Source organism: Chrysemys picta, chromosome 1 (genome assembly GCF_011386835.1).
Source record: "Chrysemys picta bellii isolate R12L10 chromosome 1, ASM1138683v2, whole genome shotgun sequence".
Lineage (NCBI taxonomy): Eukaryota > Metazoa > Chordata > Testudines > Emydidae > Chrysemys > Chrysemys picta.
The window spans coordinates 244,213,148-244,231,170 of NC_088791.1; the positions used below are offsets into that span (position 1 = coordinate 244,213,148).

At 42.5% G+C, this 18,023-nt stretch overlaps 1 protein-coding gene across 3 annotated transcripts in view; it reads left to right on the forward strand.

The window, feature by feature from the left end:
* RASA3 (RAS p21 protein activator 3) overlaps window positions 1-18,023 on the forward strand; it is a 270,976-nt gene that overhangs the window by 223,711 nt on the left and 29,242 nt on the right. For all 3 annotated transcript variants that reach the window (XM_005295914.5, XM_005295912.3, XM_065580990.1), the window contains 3 exons: window positions 7,772-7,852; window positions 9,331-9,403; window positions 17,152-17,231. In XM_005295914.5, the coding sequence (XP_005295971.1) occupies window positions 7,772-7,852; window positions 9,331-9,403; window positions 17,152-17,231 (234 nt within the window). The remainder of the gene's footprint in view (window positions 1-7,771; window positions 7,853-9,330; window positions 9,404-17,151; window positions 17,232-18,023) is intronic.

The following is an 18,023-nucleotide window of genomic DNA, read 5'->3' on the forward strand; positions in this document are numbered from 1 at the left end:
TGTATTTTAGTCATTTCTGGTTTAAATTGAGTTCCCTTCCCTTTATAACTCACTTATCCTCCGCCATTCCCAAGTCAAGGATCGTATATACTGACCCAATAGCATATCTTGAAAACTAGAGCCAATCAACAATTTTAAGCATCATTTTCATTCTCAGTGACCCAGAATTAGTAAAGTTTGACTACATTTATTTCAGAAGCATTTTGGCTGTAGAGCAGTGTAATCTAACTACTCAGAATTTCTTAACAGGGGCTCAGTCAACTTGATGTTAATTTTAACGTTTGTACTACATAGTTCTGATTGGTTGCCACTGAAGTCTCTTGAATACGAGTAATTTTACCAGGTGTCCCGTATTCTGCATCGGGAAATATGGTCACCCTGTCTTTGTGTATTAAGAACATAAGAACAGCCATAGTGGGTCAGATCAAAGATCCAGTATCCTGTCTTCTGACAGTGGCCAATGCCAGATCCCCAGAGGGAATGAACAGAACAGGTAACCAAGTGATCCATCCCCCGTCGCCCATTCCCAGCTTCTTGCAAACAGAGGCTAGGGACACCATCCCTGCCCATCCTGGCTAATAGCCATTAATGGACCTATCCTCCATGAATTTATCTAGTTCTTTTTTGAACCCTGTTATAGTCTTGGCCTTCACAACATCCTCTGGCAAGGAGTTCCACAGACTGTGCACTGTGTGAAAAAATACTTCCTTTTGTTTGTTTTAAATCTGCTGCCCATTAATTTCATTTGGTATCCCCTAGTTCTTGTGTTATGAGAAGGAGTAAATAACACTTCCTTATTTACTTTCTCCACATCAGTCATGATTTTATAGACCTCTGTCATATTCCCCCTTAGTCGTCTATTTCCAAACTGAAAAGTTCTAGTCTTATTAATCTCTCCTCATATCGAAGCCATTCCATACCCCTAATCATTTTTGTTGCCCTTTTCTGAACCTTTTCCAATTCCAATATATCTTTTTTGAGATGGGGCAACAACATCTGCACGTAATATTCAAGATGTGGGCGTACCATGGATTTATATAGAGGCAATGTAATATTTTATGTCATCTTATCTATCCCTTTCTTAATGATTCCCAACGATTATATTGTCCTGTAGCATTGTAAAATTTCACTTAAAGTTAGGCACATGGTAAAGGACTTTGCTGAATTTAGGTCATAATGCACACAAACAAGGAGGGCAGAGCTAAAGCTGGCTTGTAATGTTAGCATTGGCATTTCCCGATTTCTCTCCTGTTTCTTTTTTAATATGGAATTTTTAGGGTTTTTTAGGAGAAAAATCAGAATAATTGCCTTTAGTATTTGCCTAGCTCATCTGGCTTTACTTCACTAGTAAGCCAAAAGTTGAAACCAGGTTGACATGCCATGCCATTGAAGATGATATGCATTCTGTGTGTAAAAATCTCAGTGTCCCGAGGCTCCCAGATGTTCATATGGAAAACTTTGTGAAGGAAACAAGGAATACTGTGCAGCCCTTTCCCTGCTAAGATAGTGCACATTTAAAATAGTGGGTGAAATTTTGTCCCCACTCAAGTCAAGGGAAGTTTGGCTATTGATTTGAATGGAGCCAGGATTTCACCTAATGTCTCAAACTGGAACTACTTTGTGAATATTGCTCTTTCTTTTCCTTCACACACATGCACCCTTGAATAATGAGAAAGGTATGTCATTTTCAAATAATTGATTTTCCTTTAAGGAAGGGATGGGGAGTCTACATGCTTGGATTAACCTGCCTTTTGTAGCTCTGCTGAATGATTCACGGCATAGGGAAACTCTATATAAGCAGCACCATTCACTATTCTGTTGGCAATTGGTAGTGATTACACCTCATGGTTGGAAGCCCACACGCAGCAGAAATATTAATGTTGTCAAATGTGAGCTATTTTGTCTTCTGTTCAGAAATGTTTATCCTTCCTTTACCTTCCCATCCCCATGCATTTTAGTATCACTCAGTGTAAAGAACGGGGACTATTTCTAAAGTGGGTGTATATATGTTTTTCTTCAGGGAATTTGCCCTTGCAACGGTTTAGGTTCTGAACCACACTGAAAGCTGAAATCGTTTTGTTCTTGTTCTTTGAAACCTGCTAATTTTATAAACCACAAGCAGAAAATAGTGAGGCAGCTGCATTAAGAGTTTTCTCACCAATAACTCCACTCGAGCCCAACTTCTGTCGTTCCAAGGGGTGGCTCAGTCACTATCGGCTGAGCTATAGACTCTAACAATGATCAGTAACTATCAGCTGGACTGGAAAGGTTCTAGCAGCAGCAGCCAGACATTTTGTGTTTGGGTCTCTTTAGTCACACAACTTGTGTTGGGTACAAATACCTTGCTTAACTTGTCATTTCCATTCATTAATCTAGCACTCATAAGTAATGTTAATGTTAATTTTGCAAATAAAGTAAAAGCACTTCATTTTTGACTGTTTGTTTTTTTTAAGTTGGTGCCCAGCCACCATCATTCCCTTATAGAAGAAGCGAAGGGGTGTTCTGTGTAGTTTTTAGACAGGTATGTTTTATCCAGCAGAATCAGATCTTAATGTGATTGTTAGAACAAAGTTGCAGCTATTCATTCTCACACCTTTGCTGCTTGTGGATTACAGCAATGGGTAGAGGTGGGATTGTTCATTTACCTGACAACTTCCCTGTGACTAAAGAAAGAGGCCCATAATTCAAAGCAGTTCTGCAGTTACAACAATTTTCCACAGCTGGTGAGCGTGCACTAAAGCTGTGAATTAACCCTGTTGTGCGTTGCTGAATTTTATTGCATCTCTCATTGGTGCTCAACAAAATGTGGGAGCAACAATTCGCTTCGCTTCAAGCTTCCTTTCCCCTCCCTCAAATCAGAAACTCGAGTCTGTTGCATACTTTCTCTGTCCTTAGATGTTAACTGCTTTTAAATTACCTGAGAGGCATTGGAGCAGCTTATGTCAGCATCTGTTTCCTGTTTTTCTACATATTGTTTCTTTCAAGGTTGTTTTTGCTTTTCTCATTCCCTCTGCACACACAAAAGAAACAGAACATTTACACTTGAACTCAAACTCATCTTGACTGTTCAAGTACCTCTCGGAGCTCTGCCTTCATGGTTTTTAGAAGAAGTACTCCTACTAAAAGGGGCAGAATATTCTATACGCCCACAGGTGTGCTTTCATCTTAGACTTCTGATATTTCATCCTGTATTGCAGGAGAGCTGGATTGGAAATGATCCATTCATGAACAGTGGAAAATCTGCTCCCTGAGATAAACCTCTTGAGATGGCGTTTCATTTTCTTGGCCATCCTTAAGGGAAAGCAGAGCGGGCATGTGTTTGTCATTGGTACATAGTTTTGAGTGGGAGTAGGCTTTTCTCCCCTTAATAATTGTTCAGTTCAATTAGGAATGTGGTTTGGTCACACTTTTAGTAATATCTGTGCTATTCGAATTTAAAAAGTAGAACTTGCTGTAGGTGATTGGAATTATTTTAAGCCTGCTAAAACCAAACATGCACCCCTATTTCTACTTCCTCTAGACAGAGGAACCACTCCGCATGCTCTCTGATTTGTGGGGGTAAGAGGAGTCTTCCAGTTCCAACTTGCTCAGCGCAGAATTTGTGGCTCGAATTCAGCTCCTATATGGCAGCACTCTGGGGTGTTGGCAGGCTGCTAAGCCAGACCTGTAGAGGACTTCTTAAGTCTCTTGTCTATACAGAAGGTGCATACGTAAAAGGGTCATAGCGCAGAGCAGAAATAAAACCAGCAGGTATCTCCTTCTAGGCCAGGTGTCGGCTTCTGTTGATCTTGAACTTCAGTTTCGCCAGAGTATTCAGAACCATATAAAGATTTTGCCTAGGAGTAAATATTTTAAGGTTTGGTTTGGTATTTTAAAAACTGTACTGTGTTTGGCTTTGGTTCAAAATATGAAATTTGTCCTTCCATGGGAATTGTTATTTAATAACATTAAGATTTGAAAAATTTCCTCATTTTTGCTGGGTTGTTTAAATTAAGGCCAAACTCTCTCTCTATATATATCTTTTACAGGAATTCTGCCGTAAAACAGCATGTGATATTATATACCATATGTTCCAAATTCCTACGCTTGTGGATAAAGTTAAAGAACATTAGCTGTAACTTTGAATTTTCTTTTATTAATTGTCACAAACTTAGCATTATTTTTGTACAATAGTAAACTGTACATTGAGGTGCTGGAAAAATAGTAAGAATAAAGTATATTGGGTATCTTACAATGCAAATAAAAAGACAGTCCTGCCCAGAAGGGCTTAGGGTCATAGGCACGACTCCATGGGCGCTCCAAAATTAGTGGGTGCTTAGCACCAGCAGCCAAGCTCCTCCCCCCCACTTCCACCTGCCAGCAGCCCCACCAATCAACTCCTCCCCACCACCCTCCCAGTGCCTCCTGAAGGCTGCGGAACAGCTGTTCCGTGGCGTGCAGGAGGCACTGTGAGGGGGAGGGGGCGGAAAGAGGCAGGGCGGGGATGGGGTTTAAAGGAAGGGTTAGAGTGGGGGCGGGTTCTGGAGCCGAGCAGGGGGTTGAACATCCCCGGGGAAAATTAGAAGCCGGCACCTGTACCTAGGGTTTGTCTACATGGGAAAGTTTTCTGTTATACTGGTATAATTATACCAGTATAGTTAAACTGGTATAACTCCCTGTGTGGACATTTTTATTCTGCAGTAAATGGCCCTTTTTTGTGTTTAAATTTAAATTTTAAATTAATGGAGATATCCCATCTCCTAGAACTGGAAGGGACCTTGAAAGGTCATCGAGTCCAGCACCCTGCATTCACTAGCAGGACCAAGTACTGATTTTGCCCCAGATGCCCAAGCGGCCCCCTCAAGGATTGAACTCACAACCCTGGGTTTAACAGGCCAATGCTCAAACCACTGAGCTATCCCTCCCCCCCACTGAGCTATCCCTCCCCCCATTTAGTTTAAATGCAACATATTCATAAATGATCTGGAATAAAAGGGTAAACAGTGAGGTGTCAAAATTTGCAGATGATACAAAACTACTCAAGATAGTTAAGTCCAAAGCAGATTGCAGAGAGTTACAAAGGGATCTCTCAAAATTGGGTGGCTGGGCAACAAAATGGCAGATGAAATTCAATGTTGATTAATGCAAATTAGATGCACATTAGAAAATGTAATCCCAACTGTACATATAAAATGATGGGGTCTGAATTAGCTGTTACCACTCAAGAAAGAGATCTTGGAGTCATTGTGGATAGTTCTCTGAAAACATCCACTCAATGTGCAGAGGCAGTCAAAAAAGAAAACAGAATGTTGGGAATCATTAAGAAACAGATAGATAAGACAGAAAATATCATATTGCCTCTATATAATTCCATATTATGCCCTCATCTTCAACATTGCGTGCAGATGTGGTCGCTCCATCTCAGAAAAGATATATTGGAATTGGAAAAGGTTCAGAAAAGGGCAACAAAAGTGATTAGAGGTATTGAACAACTTCCATATGAGGAGAGATTAATAAGACTGGGACTTTTCAGTTTGGAAAAGAGTCGGCCAATTAAGAGGATATGATAAAGGTCTATAAAATCATGACTGGTGTGCAGAAAGTAAATAAGGAAGTGTTCTTTACTCCTTCTCATAACACAAGAACTAGAGGTCACCAAATGAAATTAATAGGTAGCAGGTTAAAAACAAACAAAAGGAAATATTTCTTTACACAACGCACAGTCAACCTGTGGAACTCTTTGCCAGATGATGTTATGAAGGCCAAGACTATAACAGAATTCAGAAAGGACCTATCCTCCATGAACTTATCTAGTTCCATCAATGGCTATTAGCCAGGATGGGCAGGGATGGTGTCCCTAGCCTCTGTTTGCCAGAAGCTGGGAATGGGTGACAGGAGATGGATCACTTGATAATTACCTGTTCTGTTCATTCCCTCTTAAGCATCTGTCATTAGCCACTGTTGGAAGACCGAATACTGGGCTAGATGGACCTTTTGGCCTGACCCAGTATGGCCGTTCTTATATTCTTACGCTCTTATTCCAGAATAAGTGTGTGTCCACATAGGGAATTTTATCAGTACTCCTCTAACCCCATATAACTCCGTCCTCAGGAGCCAAAAAATCTTACCGTGTTATAGATGAAACTGCATTATATCGAACTTTCTTTGATCCGCCGGAGCGCACAGCCCCGCCCCTCCTGAACCGCTGCTTTACTGCGTTATAACCGAATTCGTGTTGTATCGGGTCGCGTTATATCGGGGTAGAGGTGTATAACCATATCAGTTTACATCGATATCTTATCTTATATATATATATATATAACATATAACTTTCCCATGTAGACCAGTCCTTAGAGATTTTCATTGACTAAAGCAGCATCAGTGTACTACACAGTTTCATTAGAACTGATACAATGTTTGCCAAGTTGCAGTGTGAAAACACGTGTTCATTTATAAAAATTGCATCGTCCCTCAACTGGAAATGACATCTATTTAACCTACCATCTTCCCTCTCCACTTCACCAACTACTTTAGATTATGCTGATGTAGTCATCTGTGCGATGGAGAGTCCTGTGTGTATGCACAAGAGTTTCCATTGCACAGATGACTAGAGAATATAACCCATAATACTCATATTGCAAACAAAAGTTATAAATAAATATAAACAACACTCACACCGTAAACAAAAACAACCTAGATAAATTTAAATTCCAAAACTATAGTAAGCCCAGGATTATGTATTGACACATGGTAGAGTGTAATTTGACCCAGTTGCAAAGGGAAGGAAGTACTTTTAAATGGATCAAACTCCTGCTTTTTGCCTCTCTCTTCTCTATGCATTTCAAACATGAGCTTCCTCAGCTCACCCATCCCTCATTACTTCACTTTCTAGATTTATTCCTAGTCTTCCCTCCCTCCCCCCCCCCAAATCAACAAACTCACCTACTCAAAAAGGAAGTTGTTGCAGAAGGGAGAATCCTAGAGGCTGTTTTGCCTTTTTTACCAATAAGTGCTACATTCCTTGAGAGCTTTTTAAATTGTGAAACCTGAAACTACACTACCTTATATTAGTTCCCACTTTGGGTGGGGTGGGAACATGGAAGTTAGAGCTGTAGATTTTTCATCTTAAAAGATTCCTTGCTTGGAGGAAGTCAGAGCAGGGTGACTCAACCATTCTAGTTGCATTCTGTCTCTTTGGTATCACATCACTAACTTCTGGAAAGCAGAACTGAAAATCATGTTTGTTCATTCTTTCTGAGTTTCGTTATTAGGATGTTTTACTGGCTTGGGAAAAGATGGGTTTGTCATGATTGGCTATGTATTCTGGCATATTAAATTTTGTTAAAGCACATAGGCTTTTGTGCGTGTAACACTGTGAAACTATTTGTCTGATACCAGGATCTTTCTGCAGTCTTTTCTCATATTAAACAGTATTTTTTTTTACATGTACAAGTAAACAGTGATTGATATGAACTCTCATATGAATGTCGCTGTGTCCTCCATATCTATAGTAGCTACTTTCATAAAATGTTGATTGTTACTGATATGTCGGGTGTTGTAAGAGACCTTCAAATTAAGACTCTTCTGTAGTTTAATGTTGGCTTCTGACCTTAATGATGGTATTACTTTAAACTGGGAAACAATTTTTTGGTCTAAGACAAAAAAAGGATACAGGTTCATGCACCATTTGTATCCCTTAATAAGGAGCATTCTGAAAATGAGAAGACACTAACTTTTGTTGTTCCTTCAAGCTCCTCTTATTTCATCTGGTTCTCTTTTGTTCTTCTTTCAGAGTTCTAGAATGCAAAGGCCTCCCAATAGTGAATGGACAATGTGATCCCTATGCCACAGTTACCTTAGCAGGACCAAACAGGCAAGTATTGAAAACTGAAGAGCTTCCATTTTGTAAGGCTTCATAACAGATGGTTTGGGTTTTTATTTATTAGAAATCTGCATTCTAAAATCGATAGAGGATTTATTTGGCCATTGCTACTTTATTTATATAATATAATATAATCAACTATAAGTCGCTTGAGGTTTATTGCAGTTTTGCTTATTTTAAAGCTTTGAACATTAAAAAGTATATAATTTGTGGTCAAGCTTAATTTGTGTAGCTTCTCACTTGGCAGTTGGAGGTCAGTATTCAACCAAATTGCTTGTCCATTTTGCAGTAGTGGGGAGGGGAAGAGAGGAAAAATGAATACATAACAGCTTTTTACTTGTGCTTTATTCCAATATGAAATTGAACATTTGGGGTCTTCTCAGTTATGTAGTTCAGCTCCTTAATACCTGTGGAAAGTGCTATGCACAGCTCGATCCTGTAATTTAATCTGTGTGGGTATAACGATCCGCCAGAATGGATAAAACTGCAGAACGGGTCTTACACAATATCGTCTATTGAATTATTTATTCTGCACCAGTCTTGTTCAGCCTAACTGTAAACATAGTCATGTTAAATTTGAGGTTAAATTTGCACATTCCATCATTCAATTTTTTATATTATTCAACATGTCAGTGGCAATTTGTGCTCCTGCTTATCAGGGGAATCATCTCACGAGTTCTTATTCTGGGTGACCTCAAACTCATGACACAGATACTTCATAGTATTTTACAATGGAACTTGGAGGAGTGGGGGGGGGGTGCTATGAATGAGAGACATTCTTGACAAATCATTGTCTCAGCTGCGGAGCAGTCTTTGAAGGTTGATTGGTCCATCTTCTTATTCTCTGATCAGGTATCTTATTGTGCTCATCACAGGTGGTACTGTATTTGGGTTATATTATTCAGTAGTTGTTTTTAACTACTGTATTTGATAAGTGAAATCTTTTTAAATGACGCCAGTTGAGTATTACTAAAATTATAGTTGGAATGAGGTTTGGCTGGCTCATCAGTCTTGACTGTCTTAAATATGCCTCTTCCCCCGCCCCTTCAAAAAAAATCCCATTAAACTGTATAACTGAACTGTTATGATTCCACCTGCTAGGGAATTGAAGGCAAACAACACTGTCTATCACCCATCAGTTTTCTTTTGCTTCCTGTCTTCAGAAGCATGCAGCTTAGTCCTTTCCATTGTCTAATAATTGCCCAATAATTGTTCTTGGACAGAACAACTTACAGCATTGGGGCCCAAGAGCTCACATTTCAGTATGTGGATAACAACTGTGGATACTTAATTGATTTATGAAATCCGTGTGCATGGGATATTCTCCCCCATAAAGAGGTGTGCCTCGTTGCATGCTGCATGGAATTTATAAAACAAATCAAAGCAAATAGGCTACTTCTGCGTTCTGGTAATTGCTCATTAGGACCAGACACTTCTGCTAATGTTCACTTTTCTTTATGTCCATGCAGATCTGAAGCCAAAAAGACTAAAGTTAAAAAGAAGACGAACAATCCGCAGTTTGATGAAGTGTTTTATTTTGAGGTTGGTATTTCAAAGGAATGAGCGATAAGCTGAAATACTACACTGTAGATAGTTGGCACGGCATCCTGCTCCATCTTGTGCCAGCTGTCTTCTTTGAAGACTCTTTCAAAGCACAGTGCAGAGCCAGTAGTATCCCGGATCAGACTAGATGTCTGCTGAGGCAGCAGTGTGTCAGTTTTCCAGGTGATTGGAGTCAAGTTCTCTAGGTAGTCTTTCCTCCTCAACAGAGTTTTCTGTCCCACCCAGCACAGACAATTTTTGAATTAGTTCTGCAAAGTGAGTTTTTTCCAGACTGTGGTTTTATAGCTGCTCCACCCTGTCTTCCCTGGTCAAAGGTGGGAGGGTTGTCTCGCAAGGAAGATAAAGAACTTTAAAAGCAACGGGGGAAATCCATTCAAGACTGAAAGTTTCAGATGCATGCTAGTGTTCTGTAACACCAAATCTTTCCCGTCAATTCAACTGCATAAAATCCTTAGAGCCTATGTAACATGTAACATTTTTAAATGAGTCTAGATAAAGCAAAATGTAACCCTTTTAGAAGTGCTGGGTTTTTTCTTTTACTTAGCAGGAGTAATAGGTATATATAGAGAGATTATATAGATTATGTAAAAAGCAACAGTCCTGTGGCACTTTAAAGACTAACAGCTTATGCTATTATTATTATTATTATTATTACTATTATTATTATTATTAAAGCTTATGCTCCAATACATCTGTTAGTCTTTAAGGTGCCACAGGACTCTTTGTTACTTTTTATAGATCCAGACTAACACGGCTACCCCTCTGATATACAGATTATATAATTCTCATCCCTACCCCGGAATAGTTCTTTGGATGTTTTTCATTCTGTGTCTTTTATCTTTATTTTCAGGGAGAGTTTATCATGGATAACTTGGTCCTGGTCTACACTTACATTTTTTGCCAGTTTAGCTATGTCAGTTAGGAGTAATATTGGCAAAAAAAGTCCTTTTGCTGGTATAGCTTATTTTGTTCAGAGGCCTGGTCTACGAGAAACCTTTGCCAGTATAGAAATAGGAGTTAGGGATGTGATTTTTGATGTTTTTATACTGGTAAAAGCCCTATTGCAGATGCAGTTATACTGGCAAAAGCGAGTATAAAGTGTGTCTGTGTAGGAGGGTATAGCTATACCAGCAAACCTTTCCTAGTATCAACAAGGCCTGAGTAAATCCCTTTAACTTCAAGAATAATTAGCACACACCAGCTAATTGAGAGGGACTAATACCTTCCACAGCTGCTGAGAGCCAAAGTAGCTATAAATTCTCAGTTGTCTCTCTTGAGTGCCCTCCTCACTGTGGTCTCTATGCACCTAGCAACAAAACTAGGGAGGCCTTATCTACCGGCAAGAGTTGCACCAGTTTAATTAGAATCTGCTCACATTTAGTGGTGCAAGTGGAACCAATATACACCAGTTGTAAACCAGTAGGTATCCACACAGGTGTGTTAAACCAATGCGACTTCTGTGTGTAGGCCTGGCCTTAGAGGCTTGCCCTATGGCTCACTTCTAAGGGGTCGATGTGAGCATTAGTGTCAATAAATAGGAACTTCTAATCCTGGAACGTTGGGGGGGGGGGGGCATTTTAAAAATCTAGTGAAAGCTTAAAGGGAGCTAAACCATTATATGTTAGTATCTGTGAACCTAGCTGTTGCTTCATTAAAAGGGGCCTATTTGCAGTGTTTCTCAAATGCAGCCACTGTGGCCGCATGCAGACACCAGGGGCTTTTCTTGTGGCCACAGCCTCCTAGGCAGTGACTGGGAGAGGGGAGTCAAGCAGTGACCCCTCCCCCAGGGCCACCAGCAGAGGTTGCACTCTGCCCCCTTTCAGAGCCGCAGACACCAGAAAAGCAGGCAGCCAGTGAGTTCCCCAGCTTTCTGTGGGCGCTGAGGCTCGGGCTTTGGGCTTCAGTCCTGGGGTGGCGAGTGGCAGGCTCCGATCGTGGGGTTTCGGGCTCTGGCTCTGGACCCTGGCCATGGGTGCCGGTCCTTGAACCACCACCACCCCGCATCGCCCCTGGCTCCCGCTGCCTCCACAGCTCCCATCCATCCCCCCATCATTTCTGGCCCCCACTATCTCCCTACCCACCTCCCAATCTACGGTTTAATTTGTCCCCTGCCTTGCCAGAGCTGAGTAAATTTGCTGTGATATTAACAAACATACAAATATTATGTTTTGCAGCAGCAGACTTACTAGCTAGCAAATCTTAAAAAACAGAGCAACCAAAAAGCAAAAGAAAAAAACCACAACAAAAGACAAGAATTTGAAAAGCACCTTATTTGTGTTTCTATTCTGTTTAGATCCAGTAAAGAATAGAAACAACTGTACCTTATTTTTATTATTGAGTCTGGGGGAAAAAAAAACTCTACATAAATAAATTACAATGATTTGGACATGGATATGTGCATATTTGTTTGTTTTTCCTAAAGTTAATTAAGTATTTTAGGAAAAATTGTCAGAGCAGCCACCAGCAAGAGTTGGTGGCTGCACTCTAAGGCCACTGAAAATTTTGTTGTGAGAACCCGCTAACTGCAGACAAGGGCAAGTATTCAGTGTTGGATAATACAGGTGCTTTTAGTGATGGAATCTCAAGTTCCTCCAAATGTTCAAGTGGACAGCTAGGATCCAACCAGAATAGCTGAGTCCATACTACATTATTTATGATGTCTTCTTGATTCTTTTTTTTCCCTTGTCCATAGTGCTGCCCGTTCTTAACAGGAAGGCTGTTTTACACTGGCTTCCACTTTCCAGAATGAGGAGCCAATTCCATGACTTGGAAATTGCACTCCAGTGGAGACATCGTAGGGTCAGATCCACACTGGTGTAAATTGGCATAGTACATTGAATTCAGTAGAGAGGCAGCAAATTACAGCAGCAGACAATCTGTCCCATAGTTTGGCACACCAGGCTGGCTTCACTGGAATTGCTGCTGTCACCCAATAATGTGTTGATCCCCACTGACTCAAGGAGGAGGAAAATATGTAAATGTCAAGGAGTGAATACTTTTCTCCCCAAAATAATTTTTTAAGATATCCATTGCACAGTCCCAGCCTAAGTGGAGTGCAGTCAGTCATCAATGTGAAAAGATTAAATACTCGTGTGTAATGATTTGTGTGAGTGGCAGCTCAGTGTAAATATCCCTTTACTCAGTTTGTAGAGGCTAGATGCTGAGTAAAGGGTCCAGAGCAGCATAAAGGGGCTCTAAAAGTCCCGGATATGACTAGGCGGGAATTCCCCGGTGCAGAAACTGAGGAAGACAACTTCAGGCTGTCTTCTAAGAACCCCTTCGCAAACCCTGGCATAAGGGGGTGTACCAGAGGCAGGAAGGGTCCTATTGGAAACCGGAGAGGGTAGACTATGTGCTGTGGAGATTTCTGGGAAGCTGGTGACTAGCTGCCATTATTTAGGTAGCCTCTGGTATCAGAGTATCTGAAAATTAGGAGGGCACAAAGGTAGTTAAAAGCCAGTTTAGCCCCCTCCTCCCTCTGGTCTGGGAATCCCAGACTCCTAATTCCATCCTCTGAATTAATGCAGCCCACACAACTGCCCTTTAAGAATACAGGTGTGTGTGTGTGTGTGTGTGTGTGTGTGTGTGTGTGTGTGTGTGTGTGTGTGTGTGTGTGTGTGTGTGTGTGTGTGTGTGAAACTGAACAGTAAGCAGTCATACAGACTAATTTTAGACCTGTTCATACAGCTTCAGCCAATGGTTTCAGTACGTGTACACTAACGACGTTGTTCCATAGGCTTAGAATAGAACTAATGCTATAATTTTTGGTGGAAAGTCTCATGATCAGCCAAGTGTCAGATATTGAAAACCATTTTAGCATAGCTGTGCCCTCTTGCCATGCCTGTTACCTCCAGAGCATCTCCCCAGGTCCAGGTGTTGCAGGATTTTTTCAGTTTAGTGACCCCGTTAGTCATTCTGGTGTCACAACAGTCTGTCATTTTACATAGCCTAGCCCTCTGGCCAAGTCCCTGCTCAGTTCATGCCCCTTCTGGGGTTAACAGACAAGTCTGGTTATAGGAAATCCCGAAGTCTAGTGGCTTTTGAGCCTGGTCTTCAACCTCTGTCTCCGTCCATAATGCTTGTACTCTTCTCCTTCTGATGCTGTGCCTGCCCTCTTGGTCTGGGGAGTGGTAGGGAAACCCAGGCCCACACTCTTCTCTGCGTTCCAGCCCAGGAACCCTGTTTAGGAGGCAAAGGTCTGGTTCTTCAGTCTGTCCGCCATTTTCCCTGGGCTGCTCCTACCTTTTGCCCAACTTGTCAACATCTTTTCCCCGGTCTCTGGATTCTGCTGTCCCATCTGGGAATCTGTGGTTCCTCATTGCTGCTTCTTTTGCAGCCCCAACGGTTTCCCCTCAATGCTGCTCCCAGTTACTCATAGCGGCTGGGCCATTATGAGTAACTCTTCTCTTGCCTGGACTAGGCCGTCTTTCCCTCCCTCAGGCAGGAGTTCCTTCCCCATCCCTTTTCCTGGAGCAGGGGTTGTGACTTAAGTAGGGCCCTATCCAATTCAGAGTTCATGCTGGTCAATTTCATGGTCATAGGATTTTAAAATTAGTTAATTTCATGATTTCAGATATTTACATCTGAAACTTCACAGTGTTGCAATTGTGGATTTGGTAGGGCCGTAGACTTAAGTTAGCTGCAAAGCTTTCATTAGTTCCCTTCAGGTGAACTCCCTTCCCAGTTAGCTTTCCTCTCTAAGGGGCTCACCAGGCCAGCCTTCTCCTGCCAGTGCCTGTCTGCTAGGTAGGAGGAGACCGCCTTTATGCTGCTCCCCTTCTCCCAACTCAGTCCCAGGGGGTTGGGTGAGAGGGGAGCCTTGTCCCACCTTCTCTGCAAGGTTTCAGGCCCTTAAAGATTCCTTCCCCAAGCACCGTTCATTCCCAGGACCCTTAGGTCTCTACATCTATCTATGGGACCCTTCCGAAGCCTTAAAAGGCCATACCTGGTGGTGGATTGGGCTAACCACTAGACATTACTGCCCACAATGGCAGACTATCCCAACACATGTGCTACTTATAAACAGTGGTAGCAGAAAACATTTTGTAAAAATGTTTTTGGTCGTGGGCCCGGGGACATGATCACGTCTTAGGGCTGGCCTATACTAAAAAATTAAATCAGCTTAACTGCATTGCTGAGGAGGGTGTGAAATATCCACACCCCTGAGCAGCATCATTAAGATGACCTATACATCCCTGTGTAGACCACGCTAGGTTGACCTAGCTACCGCCTCTCAGGAAGATGGATTACCTACATCAATGGGAGAATCCCTCCCGTAGGCATAGGTAGTGTCTACACTGAAGTGTTTCAGCAGCACAGCTGTAGCATTTCAAGTGTAGACAAGCCCTTAAAGTCACTGTTGAGGAGGTTTGCAGGGTGGGGAGTGTGGAGAAATTTGTGCTGAGCTGCTGAAATGATGTGGGGTATTAAATTACAGTGCTCTGTGGCTCCCAGGTGCAATTGTGTCAATTATGTAATGAGGGCTGTGGTCTCCAGTGCTGCTAGTTACATTTAGCTTTCATGAATTACCTTTAAAATGGCAAAAAGAAATACTATTTGTTTGACTTCATGTGCTGAAGACTATTTTCTGGTTCTCTTTTTGTTCAGTTAAATCTTTACTTACCCTGTATGTACCTACTGACATACAAAAGAAAAATAAGAAGTTAAGCTTATAATAAAAGCTACTTTTTGTGGATGGCAAGTATTACTCGACAGGAACATTTTAAACCTACCATGAAGATGAGTTGCTGAGCCAGCTCTTGGTTGCACATTCAGTATACAGTACTTTCCTTTCCTTTGATCAGTTCATGCTGCGGTTACTTCTGGGTGGGGTACCTTTTGCTTCTGGGTGGGGTGAGTTTCTGTCCTACGTTGGTCAAAAATGGAAACCTCAAAGTCTTTATTTCTTCTGTTGTGTTAACAAAAACAGATTTTTAGATATCCCACTTACAAACTTTGTTTCCTCCTGTGCTTTTCAAATGCAGTCAGTTTATTGCCTATGCTTTGCTTTTTGCTTTCTGATGCTGCAAATATGGGTGGAGGGAAGGAGAAGCTGCACTGTGGTGCTAAGAAATTTTAGTGCTTATCCCTATATTATGATACATAGGACCCCAGCTCCACATCTCTTGAAAAATTAGCTGTTCTGCATGCTTGAGTGGGCACTAGGGTGGCCAGATGTCCGGATAAAATTGGGACTGTCCCGATATTTAACCCTTTGTCCCTCATCCCGATCGAAGTATGATCGGGACCCCATTTGTCCCGATATTCAGGTAAGGAAGCGAGTGGGAGGGAGGTTCTGCACCCACCGGCAGCCAAACTCCCCCCTCCTCGCCTCCTTCCCCTCCCCCCCACGCGCTGTGTCCCCCCTCCCTCCCAACGCTTCCACCCCCCTGCTGCCTAACAGCTGTTTGGTGGCGCTTAGGACTTTCCGGGAGGGAGGGGGAAGAGTGGGGATGTGGCATGCTCAGGGGAGGAGGAGGAGAAGAGGCAGGGCAGGGACAGGGACTTGGAGGAAGGGGGTGGAATGGGGGCGGGGCAAGGGCGGTGCAGGGGTGGGAAGAGGCGGAGGGGCGGGCAAGCACCCACCGGGCAGAGGGGAGTGGCGGGCGGGGGTGGTGGTGAAGAGGGGAGCAGCAAGCCAGCAGCAGGCGGGCGTGGGGGGGTGAGGAGGCAAGCGGTGGGTGGGGGACTCAGCAAGCCAGCAGTGGTCTGGGGGATGAGGAAGGGCACAGTGGCGGGGGCGGGGGGGGCTGAGCAGGGAGGGAGCAGGACCTGGGGCAGAGTCTGGGAGGAGCAGGGATGGACTGTGGGTGGGGCTGATGGCACCCCAATGTGTCCCAATATTTTACTGTTGTGATCTGGTCACCTTAGTGGGCACATTTAGCTGACTTTCAAAGATACCTGAATAGACAGCACTTTCCTTTGCTACTTTTAAATGCTCCTGTATTAAAGGGGTTTGTGTGTGTCAATGTTTAAGTGTTGGATTACTTCAATTGTTTTTCTTTTCGAAGTGCAGCAGGAAATCATTGTAAGGAGTCTATATTTAAAACCAGATTGTTTGTTATGTTTCTTCTTTTTTTCAGCTAGACCGGGGTAGGCAACCTATGACACGAATGCCGAAGGCGGCACACGAGCTGATTTTCAGTGGCACTCACACTGCCCAGGTCCTGGCCAGCAGTCTGGGGGGATCTGTATTTTAATTTAATTTTAAATGAAGCTTCTTAAACATTTTAAAAACCTTATTTACTTTACATACAACAATAGTTTAGTTATATATTATAGACTTATAGAAAGAGACCTTTTAAAAACGTTAAAAGTATTACTGGCACGTGAAACCTTAAATTAGAGTGAATAAATGAAGACTCTGAAAGGTTGCCGACCCCTGAGCTAGACTTGAAATGTTGACAACACCTCTTGCATGATTTTCTATGTCTGTTTAACCTTTAAACACTGATGTGAAAAACCCTGATATTCTTATCTGCTCTATACTAAGGAGAGTTTGGAGTATGGTGTAATTACTCTTGGTTAGCCTGAAAACACTTCTGCCTAATGAGTAGTACCACTGAGGTCAACAGAATTATTCATGTGCATAAAGTTTGGCAGAATCGAAGCCTAAACTACAACTGATAGAGTGTCTACAATATTGCTAATCAATATGTGGTGAAAGCATAGTGAGAACTCCATTTTAACTATTTTTATCTTTTTTATTTATTTCTTTTTCACACCAGGTAACCAGACCTTGCAGCTACAACAAAAAATTCCATTTTGATATTGAAGATGCCGACGAGGTGGACAAAATGGAGATTAGGTAATATGTTTTTGTTACTGTGGAATTTTTATGTTTTTCTTCCATTATACAATTTTCCATTAAATTCAGTTTGGGTCTAATACCCTTTTCCCCAGTACCCCTCAATTAAGACTCTAGATCAGAGGTGGTCAAAGTGTGGGATGCACCCCCCTAAGAGGGTGTGGAGGATTGTCTGAAGGGATGCGGTGGGGTCTGGGCCAGCCCAGATGGGGAGGGAGCGCCATCCAGTCCCTCCCAGCCACCAGCTCTGCTCCGGTCTCACCCCCAGCTTTCTCCCTGCCCCACACCTGGCCCCATCCCCAGCCTCAACGCTGCTCCACTCCCGGCCCCACAACACCCCTCGGCCCCAGACCGACCCCCAGTTGCGGCCCCAGCTTCGGCCCCCTTACCCTTGTCTGCATCCACCCCGACCCCTCCCCACTCAAGCTGCAGCCCAGCTCCCAACCCCGGCTCATGGGATAGGGCAGACAGGAGTAAGGGAGAGTGTGACCCTCAAAAGTTTGGGGACTACTGCTCTAGATCTATCAGTTCGCGATTGTAATTAAATTTAGTCCTTTACTAATGTGTGGCTGCTTTAATAATGTGTATATGGCTGTCTGAAAAGACTTCATTGTTCCTAAGACCAGTGCAAGACAGTTCTTAAGTCTGGTGAGGAGGAAGAAATACTTTGTTGGCAAAGTTTATGAAACAGTTTGGAAAAGATTAAATACTTTAATAAATAAGAGAGCAGATAAAGGGTTAGTTCTGGTTGGGCAAACTGTTCATTGAGAGTTCCCCCCTCCCTTATAGGAC